Here is an 18,246-nt window from a genome sequence, read left to right as displayed (position 1 = left end):
CATCTTTCCATTCTCATAGTGCTTATTCATTTTCAAAGCACTTTTTTTTTATATCACTTTGTTTAATCTTTCCCAATTTGCTTATTCCACTTTCACTGTGGTCCTGAGGGATTCTATACCTGGATTACTGCAGGAGCCTCTTTCTTGCCTTCTTTCCTCTTGCCCACCTGTTCTCAACTAGAATTGTACATTCGAATCCCTGTGGGAGCTTTCAGGAAATAGTTAGGATTGGGTCCTAACCCAGACCTCAACTGATTCAGAATCCTGGGGGTTGGTGCTAGGACATTGGCATTTGTTTGCTTGTTTTCAAATTCCCCCAAAGGATTCTACAGAGGATCCAGTTTTGATAGCCAGCACGCTAACCTCTTGCCTCATCAGTCTGTCCTGAATTCTGCCGTGAGATTTATCCTCTGGAAAGTCTGCCTTGCTCACCATCCTCTAGCCCTTAAAGCTCTTTCCTCCATGAATGTCTGGAATGTAGCTTTCTTTCCTAGTTCTCTTCTTTCTCAGCATTCTATCATCTCAGTTCCCCTAGATTTATCTACTGTCACTAAATTTACAAAAAAAAAAAAAACTCTCAAGTTGTAAAAGCCAGACCCAGATGATTATCCTTCATTCCCCCACTTCTTCACCATCTGTATTCAATTATTCACAAGTTGTATTGATTTGACCTGCCAGTTATCTTTCAAGTCCGTCCATTTCTTTCCATCTCTATCCTGCTACAAACCTCGGTCCTCTTGGGCACAGACTACTGAAATCAACTCCGAGATTCTCTCTCACTCCTTCTTTTCCTTGGTCCAGCAATCTGTTATCCACCCAACCACCCATGAAACCACTATGAAGCAAACAAAAAAATCTCTCATCATGTAAATCTCTTTAATGTTCTCTCATTGCTCTTGAGAAATCATTTAAATAGCTTTGTCAAAATCTGTGTGTTCTGGCCTCTAGCAAATTCAGCAACCTCCCTTTGGGCATTCTGTATATGCTAAATCTATATATTCTAGCATTCTTTCATTTCTCCAGGCAGCCATATATCTCCATCCTTCACACATGTGATTCCCCTCTCTTCTTGTCCTCTGTACCTGGTAAATCCTACTCATTCTTCACAACATAGTGAAAGGAAGAAAGAAAGAAAGAAAGAAAGAAAGAAAGAAAGAAAGAAAGAAAGAAAGAAAAAGAAAGAAAGAAAGACGAAAAAAGGACAGAGGAAGGAAGGAGGGAGGGAGGGAAGGAAGAAAGGAAGGAAGGAAGGAAAGAAGGGGAAAGAAAGATTGCATCAGCAGAGAGGTCGAACCGAACTGGAAGATTTGCAGCTTTCCTTTTCAAGAACTCACATCCATTCTCTCAATTTCAGGGAGGATTAAAAGCAGTGGTGTGGACAGATGCATTTCAGATGGTTGTCATGATTGTGGGATTCTTAACGGTTCTCATTCAAGGATCAGCTCAAGCTGGTGGATTACACAATGTCATAGAGCAATCAACAAACGGATCTCGACTAAATATATTTGAGTACGTCCAATACTACTTTTTCATGTTTTATGAAGATTTAACTGTATGACCTCGGTAACTAAAATAATATTTGGGCATCAAAGGAATATCTTTGTTCACTCGCTTCTGTCTGCCTCATAGCTTTGACATAGACCCTCTCAGGCGCCACACTTTTTGGACGATCTCAGTGGGAGGAACTTTTACGTGGCTCGGGATCTACGGCGTTAATCAGTCCACCATACAGCGATGCATCTCTTGCAAAACAGAAAAACACGCAAAACTGTAAGTTATAAATAAACATTTCTGTTTTCTTTGCCCTTATTGGGTACTTATTATATGCTTCCGTGTGTGTGTGTGTGTGTGTGTGTGTGTGTGTGTGTGTGTGAGAGAGAGAGAGAGAGAGAGAGAGAAAGAGAGAGAAAGAAATGGAAAGTTTATTTAACCCACCAAGCGATTTTTGGAGGCAGGCATGACTACTCCCATCTCAGCAACGAAGTGGGTTCGAGCTCACGTCTGCCCGCCTTTGCTCGCTGTCATTTGCAGCCAGCACTTACTGAGAACTTGCTAGGCGAAATTAGGTGCCATGGGTGACAATGCAGAGGTAAATAGCCTATTTTGCTTCCTCAGAGTTTCTGTGATGAGATGGCCCTTATGACTGACTTGATTCAGCCTGTTGTCTCTTGAGTTACTAATTTTCTTTTGATGGACACATCCTTAAATCTTCCAAGGAGAGGTTTAAAAGAAGGAAGCCAAGGTAATGAGGTAAGTCATAATGGGCCTTTTGCCAATCTGGCCCTTGCCGAGTTAGCGGTCACCGAACTTGCCAGGCCTGCTCTGCCTGAAAGACCCCCGCAGGGGCGCAGCTTGGGAAGCGTCTTCCAAGCCCTGCCAGGCATCCCGTGCTCCAGAATATGGGGATTGAAGGAAGTTATGTATTCCTCTGCAGAACTGCCAGAAATAAGCTAGACGGGCACCTAAAAGGGACGTTTTATCCTCATTGTTCTGTCCAAATTTCCAGCATCCCCAGATTTGTCAGGATGTCCTCAACTTTTCCTCCTCTGAGAAACAGCCACTGTGACTACTTCCCCAACTGATTTTAAAATACTTCCAATGCATAGTTTTTATAGGCTGAATAGAAGATAACATTGCTGGGACACGGTTCACCGTTTTGTAACTTGAATTCCAAAAGAGAATATATCACTTATATGTTTCACACTCTCTCAGAAGGAAGAATTGCAGGCGTTATCTAGATTCCATTAATTTGCTGAGAACATATTCGTGTCCTATTACAATAAATTAGGTTACAGACCCTCCACACAAGATCATCACTTTATCAAATAGCTGAATTACTGAAAATGTGTTTAAGATCAAGTGTCATTTTGATCTCACAATTCTATTTAAAATTAAAGTTCATTTGGGGGCACTTGGCTGGCTCAGTTGGTCGAACATGTAACACTAGATCTTGGGGTTGTGAGTTGGGTGTAGAGCCTACTTAAAAAAAATAGATAAAATTCAAATTCACTTAAAATTCTGCCTTAAAATAGAGTTGACTGTATCTCTAAAAGGAAGAATCTTTTGGTGAGATAAACAATAATTATCTGCTACATCTAGATTGTTTTTAATCTTATGTATTTGTGTTATATTATTTTTTCTTGTGAACGTGCTGAACGTCCCCCATTACTCCAACAGTAGTAGTGAGTACTGCCGAGTGTGGCTTGTGTTTGCACATCTTTAAGCCTCGTTTAGTGAGTTAGTTTAAATTAAGCAAAAGTTGATACAATTACACGCATAATTGTTGCTTGAAGTTTGGAATTTATTGCATGAGTATTTAATGGGTGTGAAAACTGTCATAAAAGGAGAGATATTCATGCAGAAAAAATGTACACAATTTCCCAAGCGTTTAAGATTGCAACTCCTGGTTCTGCCCACCCCACTTCTGTGGAAGGACGAGAGCTATGAGGGATTTTGTGAGAATAAGGAAAGATGGAAAAATAAAAATTCTCTTTAGAGAAGACTTCCCTGAGAGAATCCAAATTGATTTAGTTACTACAATTCAGGAAAGAGAATCAGTCAAAATGGTCAGTCCAGTTAAGTCCATGCAGCTGGAAGGAAGCCTGCAGTGGGGAGTGGTGTTTGTCACACGACTGAAGCCCCAAGGTCACTACGGGGGCAGCTCAGCCCCTCAGACCCAGCTGCCCGTCTGCTCTCACCTACTAGGCTCTGCAGAATGTTGATTAAATGTTCTGCTTCTGTTCAATTATCTGAGAGCCTGGTGTCATTAACACATTCCATCAGAGTTTAGGAAAAGCTCTGCTACTTGGGGAAATACATCCTGAAACATATGTAGGTGAAAATAGATCATAACGTTCATACTGAACGTGTCTGTGGGTTAAAATCAGGAGGAGCAACTCGTTGTATATGCAGATCATTCCATGGCCAGGAATGCTGATTATTTACTAATTACTCACATCACTGATTGATGTTAAGTTCTATTGACCTTCCTCGTACCTAGAAATAGTATCGCCCACCACATCATTTTAAATGTGCTCCCTGGAAGCTGACTTCACCTCCTCTTGTTCCTAGACCCCACTTTATCTTTCAAGATTGCTGATCCTAAATGCTGCTATGAGGGTAGTAGGGGCTGACGCAGGTTCTCCTGTCCCTTCCCATCTCCATCGCATCTCCTGGCTAAGACAAGCACACCCACACAAGTCACTTGTGTACTCTTGCTACTGCCTTAGTTTATTTTCTTCATTCACATCTAAAATCTTTGCATTCATTTATTTCATTTCTGTGATGATCTGCTTCCAATCCCAAAATGTAGCCTCCATCGGAGGGGAGGGGTTCTGTGTGGCTCACTGTTCTGCCCCAGGACCAAAAAGAGCCTGGAATATAGAGCTGCCTGATAAATATTTTTTTGAATGAATCAATGAAGTGGCTTAAGTTACAAGTAGGAGAATTAGTTCTATAAAGAATCATAGTCCAGGGGCGCCTGGGTGGCACAGTTGTTAAGCGTCTGCCTTCGGCTCAGGGTGTGATCCCGGCGTTCTGGGATCGAGCCCTGCATCAGGCTCCTACACTGGGAGACTGCTTCTTCCTCTCCCATTCCCCCTGCTTGTGTTCCCTTTCTCCCTGGCTGTCTCTTTCTCTGTCAAACAAATAAATAAGTAAAATATTAATAAAAAGATCATAGTCCATTTCTAATGAAAAACAAATTTGCAACACAAGGATACAAAATTGGATACAATTTCGCCATTGGTTTCTCATTTCCTATCGCTGACTGGTGAAACTTAAAATTGTTTCTGATAACGTGTGAATGTCCTCTGTATGGCTATATAACCTACATCTCTTCTTACAGAGTGTAACTCATTCAGTCCTCATACTAGTCCCAGAATAGAAGTAAAGCAGGTGTGTTAACATTCTTTTTACAGAAGATATAACAGCCTCAGGGTGTCACACGACTTGCCTAACGTCAGATGGTTGTTAAGGATAGAGTCTTATTTGTCAGAGAGAGAGTACGAGCAAAGGGAGCGGCAGGCTGAGGGAGAAACAGGGTCCTCACTGAGCAAGGAGCCCTATGTGGGACTCGATCCCAAGACCCTGGGATCATGACCTGAGCCAAAAGCAGATGCTTAACCAACTGAACCACCAAGTCATCCCAAGGATGAAGTCTTCTGAGTCACAGTCCAATGTTCTTTTAGAAAAATAAATAATATGAGGAGTACAATCATATTGTACTGAATTTCTACCATTAATTATTTAATTCATTCAATTATTTATTACCAAAAATGTAATACTTTCATGTCTGCTATGTTCCGGCACAATTTTAAAGCACTGTGTTTGTTTGATTGGGGGAAACTAATAATAAGCAAATGAATATATTATATAATTTCAGATAATGACAAGTACTGTAAAGATGTAAAATAGTGTAAGAAGTAGAAACTGAGAAGAGAGCAGAGATGGACTGTTTCAGATAAAAATGGCCAGGGAGGCCTCTCCAGGAGGTGGTCTGAGTAAAGGTTTGAATAAAGTTGCCCAGAAGGGAGAGCAATGAGAGCACAACTAATGCAGTTAGTAGGTATTGAACACCTCATTTATAAATTGAATTCCCAAAAGGCTATCTCTAAATCAACCCCTCTAAACAAAAACAAACAAACCAAATCATGTCAACAATAAACATTGTTAGAATACTCTCAAGGAAGTAACTTCTAGGGTAAGTCCCTTTCGAATGTAAAAAGTATGAAATAGAAACTTCCAAATGAGATCATGATTTAACCAGACTTGCTTCATAAATGGGTAGTGTGACTCAAGGGTTTTCTGAAAGCTAGGTACACCTGTACAGTATGGGTTTTCGGAGGCTTTGAAATTAATGTGTGTCCTTACATTTAAATGTGGATGTATCTGATTTCCTTCAAACAATGACTTGATCCAAGAAAATTTCCACTGTTGCTCTCCTGGCACTTTGAAACTCTCTCCAGAATGTGGTTGTTTATATAAATCCAGCCAACTTTCAAGTCTTCCTTGAGATTAGGAAAACTAGTGCGGCGCCTGGGTGGTGAAGTTGGGTAAGCATCCGATTCTGATTTCAGCTCAGGTCATGATCCCAGGGTTGTGAAATCAAGCCCGCCGTTGAGCTCTACACTGGGCATGGAGCCTGCTTGGGATTCTCTCCCTTCCTCTCCCTCTGCCTCCCACTAGCATGCCCACACTCGCACGCAGGCTCTCTCTCTCTTGAAGTAAATAAAATCTTAAAAAAAAAAGAACAAACAGTGGTAATATTTCGACTTTCAAAAACCAACAATGAATACAAAATAACTATAGGACACTGCCAAAGCACTCAAACAAACTAAGCATATCTGTGTGCTATACAAATAAAAAGAATTGCTCCCCAGAATATGGGTAAAATGACTTTAGGTTTTGCATACTTTTAATTCTCTTTAAAAAATAAATAAGCCCTCAACTTTAAATTTCATCTAAATCAGTCTCCAAAGTGATTATTTCCAAAATGTGTCTACTCCTACATTTATCTCATTATCCCTCTGGAAGGAAAGGTGTTAAAATGTAAGTTCCCTTTTTGACAGTTTTATGAATTGAGTGGGGGGAAAATCACTGTAAGTTATATAATATGAACGATTGGTATGTGAAATTTCATCCAGGAGAATAGATCTTACACCACACATTGAGATTTTGCAGAAAAACTCCTAATTTCAGAAGAAAAGCCATAAAAAATCTACCTCATTCAAATTTTGTCATCAGTCTAAAAGTGTAACGTTCCCTTGGGGCGCCTGGGTGGCTCAGTCATTAAGTGTCTGCCTTCAGCTCAGGGCCTGATCCCAGGGTTCTGGGTTTGAGCCCTGCATCGAGCCCCCCATCGGGCTTCCTGCTCCACTGGGAGCCTGCTTCTTCCTCTCCCACTCCCCCTGCTTGTGTTTCCTCTCTCACTGGCTGTCACTGTCTATCAAATAAATAAATAAATCTTTAAAAAAATTAAAAAAAGAAACAAAAATTTGCAAATGTATAAAATGTAATGATTCTTGAAGATTGTGGAATTTTATTTTACAGCCAAAACCCCCCCAAAATTTTTACCTTGAATTTTTGGTGATGTGTTCATCATACTGTGCTATGGTAGAGGCTGCCAATAGATCTTTGTGTTCTTTTTTAGAGCCTTGTATTTTAACTTGTTGGGTCTCTGGATCATTCTGGTGTGTGCTGTCTTCTCTGGCTTAATCATGTACTCCCACTTCAAAGACTGTGATCCTTGGACTTCTGGCATTATCTCAGCACCAGACCAGGTATGTGTTCCCTTGGGACCCGTGGGGAATGGCTGAGATGAGTGTGCTTCTGGCCAGGAAGGAGTTATATGGTTTCCTCCCATTTTTCCACCCAGATCTCAAGCCACTTCCTAAGCCCCAGAGAGTTGATTTCTTTCCTCTCCTCTTGGGTGACATCACCATACATCAAGTTCTAAAATGGACGAGTGACACATAAAAAAGTATCTCACCTTGTCTGTGAAGATACAGAGGCTAGGGGCCAGGGCAAGGCTGGGGAGAGTGGAAGTCAGGCTTGACCCCATGGCTTTGTTTGTTGATGCAGCCTTTCAATTCTTTTTTTTATATGTCTCAGGGTTGATTAAAGATACTTTATTCTCAAATTGAACAGAATGTCCCTTATTTCTATAAAGCTTCTGCTCATGTCTTCTCGTCATAGCTTAAACATCATCACTGCAATATACTACATTAAAAGTGTTTTCAAAAACTCCATTTACGGAGGATGTGTTCAAGAGGAACCATCACTCCTCTCCCCTTTGTATATTCCACTGTCCCCTCTGTCCCAGGGGGGCTCCTCTCTCACAAATCTGACTACAAAGTAGAACATAATACCTAGATTCCCTGAAGATGCGTTTTAAGCATTTGTTGTTAGGATTTAACTGCTAACTTTAAGGGTAGACAGGCAAGGGAGTGGCATATATTGCAAACATAGGAAAAATGAAACAAGTTCTTGAACCTTCTAAAGCTCATCCAATCCTTTCCTTTAATATCAGCTGCCCCATCCCACCCCTTCACCTCCCCTCCAGCTGGAGCTGGACCTCAGGCCCATGAAATCAGATTAATCATAACCTCAATTGCCAACATGTAACAACCTGAGTCCACGCAAACTCCTCTATTATTTTTTTCTTGTCTTTTTCCCACCTCCTTTTGCTAAAAAGCGACGTTTTCACATTTCAGACTACTAATAAGGCCGTTAATCCTATCTTGTTTTACTTCCTCTTCAGCTGATGCCATACTTCGTCTTGGAGATATTTTCCACAATGCCAGGACTACCTGGACTCTTCGTGGCTTGTGCCTTCAGCGGAACTCTGAGGTTAGTGTATTGACAACACTCTGCTCTGATGATGCCGAGGATGATGGCAGTGGTGATGGCAAGGACAGCGAGGTGGCAAGGGGGACAGCGGTCGTACCGTGCACTTACTGTGTGTTGGCTGCCCTGCTGAATGCTTCATTTGTACGAGCTCCCTGGTTGTATGAGACTGAAAGTTTACTCGTGAAACTTCATGAAGTAGTTTGGATTTGAAGATCAATGGGAAAGCATGAGAAGTGGTAACCTTAAAAATGAAAGCCACCAATTATCCTAGCAGCAAAAGATGGGTTTATTGGGGAATAAGAGAGAACTGCAATACGGGACAAGAAAGCTGAGGCAAAACCGTAGGCGAGTGTGGGGAGCGAAGGAGCGGTCTGCTTTTTTGAAGAGAAAAGGAGCAAGTTGGGAAGGCTGTTATGAACTAAAGGACCAATTGGCATAAACTGGGAGTTCAAAGCATGGTGGCTTTTCATTGGCTGAGTGGTTGCTGGGGGGAAAGCATCTCTTCCTCCGGGTGGGATAGAGTAGTATCCAAGTGCGAGGTCAAGGCTATGTAAGGTCAAGTCCTTCTCCTCCTGATGGGTCTGCAGTAGACTATAAGTGGTAGGGCATGCTTTTATGAGGACAAAAGGAGTAAGTGGCTCTTGGATTTTACCATTAAATGTGATATCAAGTTTTAATTTGAAAGATATTATTTACACGTAAGAATACTTATTTAAGGGGCAGCTGGGTGGCTCATTCGGTTAAGTGTCTTGGTTTCAGCTCAGGTCGTGATCTTAGGGTCTTGAGTTGGAGCCCTGTGTTGGGCTGTGCGCTTAGCACAGAGTCTGCTGGAGATTCTCTCTCTTTCTCCTACCCCTCCTGCTTGTGCTCTCTGTCTCTCAAATAAATAAATAAATCTTTAAATAAAACAAAGAATATTCATTTAACTTAATAAATTGTAAAGAAGAACAAAATGCATTTACTTATTCTACTTTTAGGAAAGTGTTTTATCAGAGATATTGAATTTTATTAAATTTTTACCATTTTTGAAGTGGCTATTTTTTTTAACTTTTGGCATATTAACATGTTGACAGATATCCAAATTAGCAATATCCTTGAATTCATACAAGGACTTTAACTTGTTTCTGGTGTAATTCTAATTTAGTGTACTACTGCATTATTTTTTGCAATATTCTTTTTAGGATTTTACATCCGTAACACAAAGTGGTATTATTCTGTGGTGTTGAGATTAGGATCTCAGGGAAACTCAGGACAGAAAACACGAGCACCAAAGGAGCAGCCACAAGGAGGGGTGACACTCTAGCTTTTATTGTCCCTTTCTATAGAGCTTTACTTATGTATCTTTTTCTCTTACTAAAGCTGAGTCTTTCCAGATTAGACAACATGTAGCTGTCAACAGATAATTCCCCATAAGAGAATGGATGGCTCTTCTAATCTCAAGTCCAAAACTTCTACGAAAGGGACACAGTGGACAGTACATGCTATAGAGAGATTCCTTCTACTACAACCTTAAGTCGGATGTTGAGTTAAGAAAGGAAAAGAAAGGAATGGGGATACAGTAAAGAGATAGTGTTTGAGGGATAGGAAAAATTAGAAAGAAAAATTTCTTCCATCTTATAGAAGACTTAGAATCTGAGAAATTGGCATATGGATAACATACTCGGCCACAAAGGCAACCCAGTAGAGGTTCTATATGGGCCAAATCCAGCTTTTTACTCCCGCTCTCTCAAAGGATTTAAGGGCCAACCCGAACATTCCTAACACCTCCTTTCCTTATTTGACTTTCAGGGAGCTGCAGATAGAAGGGGAGTCTGGCAGGAAACACCCTGCATTGATCCTCAGGATAATGAGAATGGAATCCCAAAGTACTTGACAGTTTCAATTCCCTAGAAATGGGTCTTAGGAAATTTCTACTTGCTGTATCTGCCAGTTAGGGAAGGAACTTTTAATTTTGCATACGATGGACCTGGAATTATTCCAAATAAAGTAAGCTACAACTAAAATTAATGGTACTATTACCCTGCATTACAGAAAAAAAGAAAAAGTTTGAATTTTCTTCCATGCTATTGGCACAGCTCGAGCTTGTCTTCAGATGAGCCCTGGAGGATAATAAAATGATTAGCTACTAAATATCAGTGGAAAATTTACAAACAGCTGGCCAGACTTTGTTCATCAGCTTGTTCCTTTTGCAGAACTCTTGCTTGTGATTTTGCATCACATGAATTTAATACTGTTATCTATTCTACTAGCTAAAATATTTCTCGCCTACATGAGGAATTAAATAAACTTTCATGCTATTCTGAAAAGAAAACCCCAACTTCCAGGTCCTCTGCCATCAAAGTGAGTTTGGGGGCCATAAGACTGGACTCTGGTTGGAAGTCAGAGAGAATGTCACATCTTTTATGTGGTTTTAGTCTTTGTCCATTTTCCATCTTATCTTTTGCTCCTTCTCTCTTACTGATTGCATTCTAACCACTCTGGCAGCTTCAGGCTGTTGAGCACAATAAGCTTTCCAGCTAGAGGCATTTAAATGTAATTTTCCCTTTGCTCTAGAACATCTTTTTCTCAATTTGCATGGGACCTTTCAAGTGCCTTTCTTAATCATCATTTCCTAAGGGAAGAACCCCCTAACTTCATATCAGTTCAGGACTCTGTAAAGGCATACTTTTGTAACACCTTGTTATTTTCCTTCCTAACAACTGTGATCAATTGTGTAATTGATTTTTGAATGGCTGTGTTGCTAAGTAGAGCGTAAGGGCTATGTTTTTCTGGTTCACCATTGTATGCCTAGTACCTAGAATGAAGAGATGCATAAATGGTAAGAATGAATGAATGAATGAATGAATGAATGAATGAATGAATGGACGAACGAACTATTGATTAATGAGTGGCAAACTGTACTGATTCCAGGATTAGTATAGTCGCTGCTTCCTGACTCAAATCTAACCTAAATACACACACACATACACACACACAACCGATTACTGCCTGCTAATTCATTTAATGTCTCGTTCAGGGGCATTAGTAGGTATTAGAGCATGAATAGCAAGCTTCTTCACTAGAGTTTGAAGAAACCAAAAGGCACAAAGCACAGAGACAGCTTTGAAGAGTGAGTAGGCAGGCCACGTAGCTCCCCTCAAGTCCCAGAGTAAGGACATATGTCTGCATCTGCTTTTTGTTTCTAGAGCCCTGAATGACAGGGCAGGCTGGTCGGCTTTATTTAGCTTGGACTGTGTTCTTGCTCTTCTCTCCCTGTAGCACCGTGGCTGCCAGCATCAATGCCTTAGCAACAGTGACCTTTGAGGATTTTGTCAAGAGCTGTTTTCCCCATCTCTCCGACAAGCTGAGCACCTGGACCAGTAAAGGCTTATGTAGGTACAGCCGGTGGGTTGTCTGCTCTTTACGACGAAATGTGCATTCAGGACTCACAGGCATAAATGCACATGGAGCGCATGAGGAATTTCACATAAGGATTCACACTTCCAAAGATATCAGGAGGGTAACAGGGAAGCATTACCAGCTGGCTTACTTTTCACCAACCCTCTCTCTGACAGTCTTCTGCACGCTCCCCACACTCTACGTGCATCACTTCAACATCTCCTGCTTATGCCTTGTTTTGACCACATCCATCTCTCTACACGGGAAGGTGTTTTGCTCGCTATGGCCAGGCACTTTGTCTAATAAAGTCAAATGCTTTCTTTTTCTTTCCTTTTAGTATTTATAACTTTATTTATTTACTTATTTGTGTATTTATTTTGAGTATAGTTGACGCACAGTGTTACATTAGCTTCAGGAGTACAACATCCCGTGGTTTGACAAGTTTATACATCACACCGAATTCTTTTCTACAGAATTTTTATTACCAAACTCCTGGTAACCTCACTTCAGGGAAGAACTGCTCCTTGCTCAATCACACAGCTGCATATAATGTTTATACTCACTGGAGCATTGCTGATATTGCATTATAGCTTCATAATTAACTTTATTAAAGTATGAACATATTATATACTTATTCACTTATTACAAAAAATGTAGGTTATTGGGGAAAATATATGTACTTTTTAAACAAAGTTATACCAACTTTTGTACTGGTTGGGTCTTTTTCCTAGGCTAGTACAGTGAGCATTTTCCTGTGTCATTTATGCATTATTTGAAAACATGGTTTTTGAATGTTTGCTTGATAGTTTACAAAATGGCTTACTTTTTTAGTGTTATGTTGTTACTTTTTAGAATCTTTCTTCATTTTTTATAACATTGTGATGACGCCCATATACATTAATCTTTGATGGCATCCATAATTTTTTTCCTTAATAAAAACCTCCAAAAGAAAATTACCAGATCAAATAATAAAACTTTACTGACAGTTCTGGATATATATTCTGAAAACTATTTCCAGCATGGTCCAGTTAATAATAGTCATGTGTGGCAGCAGTGAGTAGTGACATTTTTCTTGTGCACTTGACATTAGCTTTTTAAAAAATTGGCCAAATTCATGGGCAAAATAACATCACATTTTTGCTTTAATTTACATTTTTGACTTATACTGCATTTGAACATTCTTCAGATGACAAATAACCATTTGGATTTTTTGTGAAAAATCTATGCTTTCTGTTTGTTGATAAGATATTAGAACTTTTGTCTGTAAAATCTCTTCATGTATAAAGGAAATGTGACCTTTATGTATGGCAGAATGCTCCCCAGATTTTTTAAAATATATTTTTGATGTACAGAAATTATAATTACATATTTGACCAAATTTATATATCATTTCTTTTACTATGTTATCCATTTCTCTTTTTTTAAGATTTTATTTATTTATTTGAGAGAGAGAGAGCACTAGTGAGGAGGAAGAGGAGAAGCAGACTCCTGCTGAGCAGGAAGCCTGATGCGGGGCTTGATCCCAGGACCCTGGGATCATGACCTGAGCCAAAGGCAGACGCTTAACGGAGCCACCCAGGCGCCCCTATCCATTTCTTTATACTTACAAATTTCCTATGCAAAACCCATTTATAGATTTCCTTAGTTTTTTTCTGGATTGTAAATAAGTTTATATTTCACATTTAATACTAAATGTATTCAAATTATTTGATTTATGATTTATGATGAGTATCTAAACTTTTTTTTACTTAAGTAACCAATTTCCTAAGTATCATTAATCCAATAATCTTAACTGGTTGTTAATATTTCAGTGATGATAATATACAATATAAAATTCCTTCATCTGTAAGGATTTGTTTGAGGATTTTATATATTATTTCCATTAAATTAAATCGCCAATTGCAGGACACATACCATCTTGTTGCATATTATAGCTTTATAGTGTTTTATTTAAAACATCTGCTAGAGAAAATCCTGTCACTTTTCTTTCAGTTTAAAATTTAAAAAATTTTTCAATTGTTGCTTTTCTTTATTTTTTTTCCTGCAAAAACAAACTTTGGGTTATATGTGTTTATTTATGCTTTAGAGTGACTTTAAAATAATTTATTGTATGTCATCTCACTGCACCTCCATCCCAAGGGGATTGCATTAAATCTAAAAATGTTTTGGGGAAGAATTGACATCTTTGTAAGCTTTCTATCTAGCAATAGCATTTTCTATTTCATAGTATCATGTTTTCCAATCTAGATATTAATAACACTCACATCTTCCTCCTTCAGCTTTTCCTCCTCTCCCTTCTACTTTTCCTGTTTTCTCCATAGTATCTTCTAAACCATTTATTATCAGAGTGGAAAATCTATAGTTTTTCCTTTGTTTTGTTTTGTAGAGAGCATGTATCTGGCCATTTACCCAACTCTTGTGGTTCTCAAAATTCTAATTGGTTTTCTAGGAAGTGTCTGAAAATACTGAGTTTTATCACCTTATTCTTAAATGTTCTTCTCATTTGGGTTGTTTGTTCTCCATATGCTTTACTTTTTCTCTTATTTTCATAACTTTGTTCTTTTTCTCTGCATACTTGAAGAACTCAAGTTTTCTCTTGGTTACTTTGAGTTCTCCACAAAGTAAATTTCTTAACAATAATCATTTTAATTTTGCAATTGTATTTTGTTCCTTACATTTTATTATATAAATTCAATCTTACAGCAACATTTAAAGACGTTTACCATAAATTCTCATATGTATATACACCCCCTGGATTCTCCATTAATATTGTACTAATTTTGCTTTTTCATATATCCATCCAGCTCCCTATCCATCCGTTAATATATCATAAAATTGTTACATTTCAAAATAAATTGCAGACATCAGTACACTTCCCCCTAATTATTTTAGCGTACACATTATTAACTAGAATTGAATACTTGTATAAAATTTTTATGTAAAATCCACCTACAATAAAATAGACAAACGGTAAGTATACATTTGCTGAGTTTTTTTGTTGCATTTGTTGACAAATGCATATACCTGGGTAACTCAACCAATGAAGATAGAAATCATCATTACCTTGGAAAATTTTCTCTTGCTTATTACAGTCAATCCCTTCCGCCACATCCCCCTCTATAGGACAAATACGATTCTGATATTTTCCACCCCAGATTAGTTTTACCTCTTCTAGAATGTCATATGCATGGAATCACACAGTACACACTGTTTTGTTTTGTTTTTTGTAAGACCCCTTTCACTCAGCATGTTTTTGTTTCTGAGATTTATCCATATTGCACTTCATCCCTTTTTATTTCTGAGTAGTATGACAGTGTATGGATACATCACAGTTTTTTAAACTTCTAATTCTGTTGATGGACCTGGGGTGTTTCAGTTTGAGTTTACAATGAATAAAGGAGCTATGAATTCTCTTGTACAAGTCTTTTTTGTGAACATATTTTCATTTTTTTTTTTTTGGTAAAGACTTAGGAGTGGAAGTGCTTGGTCAATTATCATTTTTAATTCCTTTGTAGCCCTTCTTTAGCCCACTTGGATCTATTTTCATCTGAATTTACTGGTGTTGCATCTTATCTTGCCATTTTTCACCTCATGTGCTTTCTCTTGACCTGCACTTGTTTGTTTCATTGAGTCTATGTGTTTTTGCATCATATTAAAATTGCCAAACAGTTTCTAAATACTTTTTTTCCTGCTTCCTAAGGTAAATTATTTCTAGAAAGCATACTGTGTATTTGAGTTTTAGGTTAATATATTCATTCCTTTGTCTGGCAATATTCTGCTATTTATCCCACATTTCTTTTTTCTTTCTGCTTGTGCTTGAACAAGGAGAGATCAATGCCGACCACATGTTTGTTAACTAAGTAGGTGAATTACCTTGATTCTATTCACTATCTTGCACGACAGATTAGAGTTGATAGCAGGTGGATGGGCATTACTCCCAGTACAATTCCCAATTTCTAAACAATATTCAGAAATATGCTTGATGATAGTAGCAATTTCCTTTGTGCCCATGTCTGATCCTCTGAGCTGATGTAGCACTTGGAAAATCCATAGCATTTACTGCAGCTCTGGAACTTTCTTCCCTTCTCACATTCAGTGTTTTGTTTGAAGCCATACACTCCAGGTCTCTATGGAACTCCAACCAATTTCCCTAAATTTCCTGCCTCGCTGGTTGCTGTTGATTGTAATCTAGTGGAAGTATAATGTTTGGGGGAGGGGGGGATGAATCAATTCTCTAGTCAGTTCAAAAAAGTAGAATCCCTGGACTGAGGGATTTGAACAGATAACTGCTGGCCCCGCAGAAGGGAAGTCAGTAGTAGACAGAAAACATCTTTTGTTATTTTTTTCAGGTCGGCAGAGTTCTTCTGATTCATGAAGCAGTTCAAGAATCAGGGCAAACATTTTTTCTTTTATTTGCAGTCCAATCTATAATGAGACTAATTTTAGAATTCCAAAATGTTTTGATTGATCAAACTTGGTGTTTAGTGTTGTTGTGAGCTTCCCTATTTTTCTGGCTTATTGAGAAGTTGGAAAATAATTGCATTGAATGTTGCTAGCATGATTTCATTTTAAGAGTGAGTTCCTGATAAAAAATATCATGAATATCATGTACTAAACCTGAAATATAATCATCATCATTAATACTAATAGTAATAATGGCAAACACAAGTCCTTTCCATGTACCAGGCGGTGCTGGATGCATTATTTATGTGTAATCCCTTCCTACAATGTGAGATCTTTGGGACAGGAGTCAGGTGCTGACTTTGCAGCCCTGGCACTGGTAAGTGGCTGACATATGGTCAGTACTCTGCACTACGACATGTCATGTTGAGAACTGAGCTAGATATTTAGCTGGGAAGTCATTTCAAACAGAATAAACAAAATCATTTTCTCTCTGTTTCTGTCACTGGGTCTCTGTCTATATCTCCAACTCTTCATCTCTTTCTCCTTCTCTTATTTAGTTTCAGGGTTATAATGGGAAATGAATGCAATTTTAAGATGATTTTTCAACAAAGATGTATAAAAACAATTATTTTTTAAAAGGTGATTTAAAAGAACTCGTCATCTTAAAAAGATGACAAGACACGTCTGCTTCTTCACTCAGCGAGCTCCCTCAGTCCTAGGGGCCCTGGTAGGCGTGAGATGCTTCAGGGCTTGCATTCCAATGGCCCTTGGAGTGCTCCCACATAGATATGTAAACAAATAAATCATTTCACAATATACTAAAGGCCAGAAAGATGATAAGATAAAGCACTAAAGGAAAAGATTAGAAAAACTTTCCAGAGCTGCAAATGGCGTGAGATACCATGTATAGATACTTAGCCATCTTAAAGACGAAGAACTATCTGAATCCCAGAAAGGTTACTAACTTCTTCAGCTACTTTTTGATGAGTGGTCAAACTGGAATTACTTCCCACTAATTGGGTCTGTGTTAGTCTAAACCAGTGCCTTCTCCACATTTTTATGTTGTGTCCACATGCTGGCTCTCTTCCTGAAACCTGGAGGGAAAACCCCTGGAGGCTGGATTCCAGCTCCTTTTGCTGGATCGGGGACTGGGGACGAAGCCTCCCCCATGGCCCTCTCGAGGTTTGCGATGGCTGAGTGGCCAGGACAGTTCTCACTGAGATCCTTCCAAAAGGGTTTACCTCAGAGACTGTCCTAGGCAGGAGCTCAAGAAATCGCGCAAAGCCAGCTTGGACGATGGTGACAAGTTGTCTTTCTTTCAGGTCTCTTGTTTGGCGTGCTGTGTACCTCTATGGCTGTGGCTGCGTCCCTCATGGGGGGCGTCGTGCAGGTAAGGAAAGAGAAGAAAGACACCTTTGACTTCAGAGCAGCTCTTTACCCACTTTCTTTGCTAATGCTTTGCCTATCCCTCCTAGCACCATATGCTGAGACTCCCTGATACCAGGTCCGCGTTAAACATACATGTAGGGGCGCCTGGGTGGCACAGCGGTTAAGCGTCTGCCTTCGGCTCAGGGCGTGATCCCGGCGTTATGGGATCGAGCCCCACGTCAGGCTCCTCTGCTGTGAGCCTGCTTCTTCCTCTCCCACTCCCCCTGCTTGTGTTCCCTCTCTCGCTGGCTGTCTCTATCTCTGTCAAATAAATAAATAAAATCTTTAAAAAAAAAAAATAAACATACATGTAAAATTGCAACCGAAAATCCTTTACAAGGGGAAACTATTAAAAACCAGGAACGGTCACATGTGCACTGTAATTAAATTAGAAGCTTTTTTAAAATCCAGATCTGAGAATATATGATCCTAAAATAAAAGTGGAATTGATAATTATAATAGCAAAAAATAAGAATAATTGCTATTAATGGAACAGTTACTATGTTCTAGGTATGGTCCCAGTGTATTACCTCACTCTTTATCACTTCTCTCAGGGTAGTATGATTAATGTACTAACTTTACAGATGAAGAAACTAAGAAGTAGAGCGGTGAGGGGATTTTCCCAGTCACATAGTTACAGAGTGGGGGAGCTGGCATGTGAGCCCACCTCCACCTATTATCCAGCTA

The 18,246-nt window shown here is 39.2% G+C and overlaps 1 protein-coding gene across 1 annotated transcript in view; it reads left to right on the top strand.

The window, feature by feature from the left end:
• The window catches only part of SLC5A12 (solute carrier family 5 member 12), a 45,311-nt gene that overhangs the window by 13,671 nt on the left and 13,394 nt on the right, over nt 1-18,246 (top strand). The window contains exons 5-10 of the mRNA XM_002926368.4: nt 1,355-1,509; nt 1,630-1,770; nt 7,151-7,280; nt 8,261-8,349; nt 11,608-11,720; nt 17,454-17,521. Coding sequence (XP_002926414.1) covers nt 1,355-1,509; nt 1,630-1,770; nt 7,151-7,280; nt 8,261-8,349; nt 11,608-11,720; nt 17,454-17,521 — 696 coding nt within the window. The remainder of the gene's footprint in view (nt 1-1,354; nt 1,510-1,629; nt 1,771-7,150; nt 7,281-8,260; nt 8,350-11,607; nt 11,721-17,453; nt 17,522-18,246) is intronic.

The sequence above is a fragment of the Ailuropoda melanoleuca genome, chromosome 16, assembly GCF_002007445.2.
Source record: "Ailuropoda melanoleuca isolate Jingjing chromosome 16, ASM200744v2, whole genome shotgun sequence".
Classification (NCBI taxonomy): domain Eukaryota; kingdom Metazoa; phylum Chordata; class Mammalia; order Carnivora; family Ursidae; genus Ailuropoda; species Ailuropoda melanoleuca.
Note: the sequence above shows the minus strand (reverse complement) of the source record. Positions and strands in the feature narration are given on the sequence as shown.